The sequence below is a fragment of the Rhinoderma darwinii genome, chromosome 1, assembly GCF_050947455.1.
Source record: "Rhinoderma darwinii isolate aRhiDar2 chromosome 1, aRhiDar2.hap1, whole genome shotgun sequence".
Taxonomy (NCBI): Eukaryota; Metazoa; Chordata; class Amphibia; order Anura; family Rhinodermatidae; genus Rhinoderma; species Rhinoderma darwinii.
The window spans coordinates 109,593,353-109,599,352 of NC_134687.1; the positions used below are offsets into that span (position 1 = coordinate 109,593,353).

A 6,000-nucleotide genomic window follows, 5' to 3' on the forward strand; every position below is an offset into this window, starting at 1 on the left:
GGCTCTCATTCCTATAGTATGGTGAAGCACTTCAAAGTACTTACAACTGATATAATAACGCCAACTAGAATAACAAAAGCTATTAAAATTATATTTATACACAAAGGGTTGACATCCACGCTTGTGCGTGGGAAGGAGTAGCATTATGTATCCCCACAGCTGCGATCCGCCGGTGCGGCAGGACGCTCACGGTAACGCTATTTATTATGGATTATTTTCTATTTATAAGCATCAGTGTGAACCATTACAGGATCACCTGACTTACGTCCATCACATCTAGGGACCGCACATACAACGAAACAGCATTGGAAGAGGAAAATAAAATCATTTTTATTCATTCTCATCCTTCAACGTGTTAAAATTTCTACTCAGCTGTTTATTCCTTATATCTGCTCCCAGAAAAGGTGTGTCGACCAATTTCACACAAAGGTGATCACTTACAGGTATATTCAGGCAGTGCGATCAAATCCACGGCAATTTCACTGTAATCGCAGCAATAAACCGCAATTTGACCGCACCGTGTGTACATACCGACTCCTGAATCTGACCAGATGTCTAGCGATACACCCCCCACACCTACTTTGCATTAGTATTTGAAAGCCAAAACCAGGAGTGTGCCCAAAAAAAAAAAAAAAACGTAAGAGGGGCGAATCTTTCCCTTATAATTTTTTTCTTGGAAACTGCCGTGTAAGAGTAGTAATGGCCTGCATCGCTAGGCAGACTTGTTGTTCAGGAATCTAGGAAAGCTGGGTGATCACCTTTGGGAGACGTGTAAGGATAACCACTTTGGCAGTGGTGACAAAACTTTGCAAGCAGATGTGACTTAGGAACAGCAGAGTAGGATTTTTTTATTTTTTTTTACAACTTGACACAAGAGGCCAAAACTTTAAGATTAATATTTTCTGGTGATTTTCTTTTCTTACAGGGGTGAATATTCTTCAACAAATGAATGACAAATACACCAGCCAGCCCAATGGCAGCCACACGTGAGCCCTATAATACGCTAAGACGCATTAGATGCTGCATGGTGTACGGCGATTACAGCTCTGAATGAGAAATATGGGAACTTACCAGCTTTACAAGGATCCTTGTAGTCAATGACCTCAGATTTTTCTTCCTCGGTGTCATAATAAGGATAATCGTAGTCAAGGCCATAAGATAGAGAGAACTTTTCACAGAAAGTCCAGCCAGTGAGGAAGAAGAGGAGCCAGGGGAGCATGTTCATTGCACAGTGCAGGGCTGTAGAGCTGTGACACCAGCAGTGAGAGAGTTAATATGGGGATGGCTCCCTCAATTACAATGGTCTTCCCTTTCTCATCAGATCTAAACAATGATCACATGCAGCAGCCGAGGGAAAAGTTGTTCCAGCAGGATGAGCCACTGTCGGAGGATCTTGATGGATGCTTGTTAGTACTGATAAGACTCCCATAAGACACAATAGGGTGGCCCTATGTCTGCTGCCTGTAGACCAGGCTCTGAGGCTGCTGCTTCTTCATCCACTTTCTCCCAGTACACAGGCCGGCAGCCAAGAAAACCTGATCTGTACAACAGTACATCTGACAAGCTGAGGATGGGAACAGGCAAAACAATCAGATGGAAAGTCAAACAGTGATCAGTGTGCACCCCATATACTGAGGGGGGCTGTGTGCACTGATTGTACAATCTATACACTATATGCATAGTAACGTTCACCCCATATACTGACCCTAGGCACTGTACACCCCATATACTGACCCTGAGCACTGTACACCTCATATACTGACCCTGAGCACTGTACACCCCATATACTGACCCTGAGCACTGTACACCTCATATACTGACCCTGAGCATTGTACACCTCATATACTGACCCTGAGCATTGTACACCCCATATACTGACCCTGAGCAATGTACACCTCATACTGACCCTGAGCACTGTACACCTCATATACTGACCCTGAGCACTGTACACCCCATATACTGACCCTGAGCACTGTACACCTCATATACTGACCCTGAGCACTGTACACCCCATATACTGACCCTGAGCAATGTACACCTCATACTGACCCTGAGCATAGTACACCTCATATACTGACCCTGAGCACTGTACACCCCATATACTGACCCTGAGCACTGTACATCTCATATACTGACCCTGAGCACTGTACACCCCATATACTGACCCTGAGCAATGTACACCTCATATACTGACCCTGAGCACTGTACACCTCATATACTGACCCTGAGCACTGTACACCTCATATACTGACCCTGAGCACTGTACACCTCATATACTGACCCTGAGCACTGTACACCTCATATACTGACCCTGAGCACTGTACACCTCATATACTGACCCTGAGCACTGTACACCTCATATACTGACCCTGAGCACTGTACACCTCATATACTGACCCTGAGCACTGTACACCTCATATACTGACCCTGAGCACTGTACACCCCATATACTGACCCTGAGCAATGTACACCCCATATACTGACCCTGAGCAATGTACACCCCATATACTGACCCTGAGCATTGTACACCTCATATACTGACCCTGAGCATTGTACACCTCATATACTGACCCTGAGCACTGTACACCTCATATACTGACCCTGAGCACTGTACACCTCATATACTGACCCTGAGCACTGTACACCTCATATACTGACCCTGAGCACTGTACACCCCATATACTGACCCTGAGCATTGTACACCTCATACTGACCCTGAGCACTGTACACCTCATATACTGACCCTGAGCACTGTACACCTCATATACTGACCCTAGTACACTTCATATACTGACCCTGAGCATTGTACACCTCATACTGACCCTGAGCATTGTACACCTCATACTGACCCTGAGCATTGTACACCTCATATACTGACCCTGAGAATTGTACACCCCATATACTGACCCTAGGCACTGTACACCCCATATACTGACCCTGAGCACTGTACACCTCATATACTGACCCTGAGCACTGTACACCTCATATACTGACCCTAGTACACTTCATATACTGACCCTGAGCATTGTACACCTCATACTGACCCTGAGCATTGTACACCTCATATACTGACCCTGAGCATTGTACACCTCATACTGACCCTGAGCATTGTACACCTCATATACTGACCCTGAGCATTGTACACCCCATATACTGACCCTGAGCATTGTACACCTCATACTGACCCTGAGCATTGTACACCTCATACTGACCCTGAGCATTGTACACCTCATATACTGACCCTGAGCATTGTACACCTCATATACTGACCCTGAGCATTGTACACCTCATACTGACCCTGAGCATTGTACACCTCATATACTGACCCTGAGCATTGTACACCTCATATACTGACCCTGAGCATTGTACACCTCATATACTGACCCTGAGCATTGTACACCTCATATACTGACCCTGAGCATTGTACACCCCATATACTGACCCTGAGCATTGTACACCTCATATACTGACCCTGAGCACTGTACACCTCATATACTGACCCTGAGCACTGTATACCTCATATACTGACCCTGAGCACTGTACACCCCATATACTGACCCTGGGCATTGTACACCCCATATACTGACCCTGAGCATAGTACACCTCATATACTGACCCTGAGCACTGTACACCCCATATACTGACCCTGAGCAATGTACACCTCATATACTGACCCTGAGCACTGTACACCTCATATACTGACCCTGAGCAATGTACACCTCATATACTGACCCTGGGCACTGTACACCCCATATACTGACCCTGGGCATTGTATACCCCATATACTGACCCTGAGCACTGTACACCTCATATACTGACCCTGAGCACTGTACACCCCATATACTGACCCTGAGCAATGTACACCTCATATACTGACCCTGAGCACTGTACACCCCATATACTGACCCTGAGCATTGTACACCCCATATACTGACCCTGAGCATTGTACACCCCATATACTGACCCTGAGAACCCTATATACTGAGTAAGCTGTAGGACACAGATACCGATCATTGTATATCCCATATATTGACTGGGTATTCACGTCCATAAACCTTTCTATGAAGTTACGGAACATACCGGCTCCATACACCGAGCAGTGGTCGGCAGCATCCCGCACCGTACAACCGGGTCCCGCTCCCCTCATACACGACACCCTGCACTCATGGAGGAACATAGAGACATGTACACACCTAGACGTGGTCTTCTCCGGGGTGGGAAGGATCCTCACACAGAATAACGCGCTGCAGCAGGACCCGCTGGACTCCCGGTGTGAGCAGCGCTCAGTGTAAACTCTCAGCCTTATACTTCATCCAGGGGGTATAAAAGATCCATTGATTGACCTGCAAAGCCCAAGCCAAGTGGTGGATACAGGCAGGTCTATCTAGAAGAAGACTATGGCTGGAGCCTTCAGGTCAGTGCATATCCCTGAAATACTCCAAGTGCCTCTGATACAGGACATAACATGCACAGATATACTACCCCCAGCTATGGTGAAGTTACAGGAGCAATGCTGCAAGCATAGTGGGAGTAGTAGTCGCAGGAGGAGCGCTGCACAGTACTTGATAATCCCGCTGTAGTAATTACATTTGAAAGTCGTAGCAAAGTAAGGTGAGATTTAGAGCGCTGAGCCTCAGCCCCTCCCCCTCTCCTCCCCAGTCTGATGTGAGGGGAGGGGGTTCACAGACATCTCTAATCCTGCAGGGTGTCACACTTGACACCAATGTTTTCTCAATCCCTATGTCAGGCCATTCCTCCTCACTGTTTACCTGAGGGCATGTGCTGATGGTCACAAGAGATGTCTGCACATGGATTTACAGCTACCACTGATTTATTGTTACTATACCCCATAACATTAACCACTGACAGCTAAAGTAAATGACATTGATTATCTTGTTAAAATGGGTAAGAACACTGAGGCGGCAATAGACAATCCCATTCGGTGGCAAATGGTCCTAGAAATTTTGCGGTTAATCGTTCGGCCATTCGCCACCACATGGGGCCGTGGTTTCCGCTGTGTGTTCTTACCCTTGAGGGGTGGAATATATTGGCCAGAAATTTTAATTTGTAGCAAACAATTTAATAGCTGTCTATAGGACTTCATTCGGCTGGGGCTATTTATATCGCTACAAAACAATCGCTCTGATATCGCTGTCCATAACAATGCATTGAGAAGCTTGAAAATCTCTTCAAAATTGCTGTAAAACGATTTGTTAGCAATTTTTTTTTCCACCACATACTGGGATTTTAGAGATACACACATTAGTCGGGAGAGATTTTTAAAAGATTTTCAAGTGACTCAATCCATTCCTATGGATATCGATTTATCACAGCAATTTTTCATAGTGAGATCAATAGCTCTAGCCCAATGCATTCCTATGAACAGCGGTTTATTGCTCGCTTAAAAACAAAAGTCTATGGCCTAATGCTCACAACCAAGGTTATTTTGCGGTCCGCAAAACTATGGATCTGTTGCTGTATTTGCGGTCCCTTTGTCCGCAAAAAACCTTCCGTAGTGCATCCATGTGTCATCAGTATTCATGGATCCGGAAAAAAAGGAAGGCTGGAATTGGTGTCACCAGTTTATCCCAACCCGCTGAGTAGGTCACATGATCTGTAAATTGTTGAATTCAACAATGTTTCTATGCCAGAAAAATGGCGTAGAAAAGACGCAAACTACTCAAAAGTCTAAAAAATTACGAGTTTTGAGCCTTTTCCGCCACTCTTGATATTTTTCATAGGCTGGGTTCACACGACCATGTTACGTCCGTAATGGACGGAACGTATTTCGGCCGCAAGTCCCGGACCGAACACAGTGCAGGGAGCCGGAATCCTAGAATCATAGTGATGTACGATGCTAGGAGTCCCTGCCTCTCCGTGGAACTAGTGTCCCGTACTGTAATCATGTTTTCAGGTCAGGACAGTAGTTCCACGGAGAGGCAGGGACTCCTAGCGTCGTACATAACTATGATGCTAGGAGTCCGGCTCCCTGCAGTGTGT

General features: G+C 45.9%; 1 protein-coding gene across 1 annotated transcript in view; it reads right to left on the reverse strand.

Moving 5' to 3' along the window:
• TLL1 (tolloid like 1) overlaps positions 1-4,596 on the reverse strand; it is a 142,669-nt gene extending 138,073 nt beyond the window's left edge. Inside the window, exons 1-2 of the mRNA XM_075860269.1 lie at positions 4,194-4,596; positions 1,072-1,564 (exon numbers count right to left, since the gene is read on the reverse strand). Coding sequence (XP_075716384.1) covers positions 1,072-1,225 — 154 coding nt within the window. The 5' untranslated portion in view covers positions 1,226-1,564; positions 4,194-4,596. The remainder of the gene's footprint in view (positions 1-1,071; positions 1,565-4,193) is intronic.
• Positions 4,597-6,000: the final 1,404 nt, after the last annotated feature.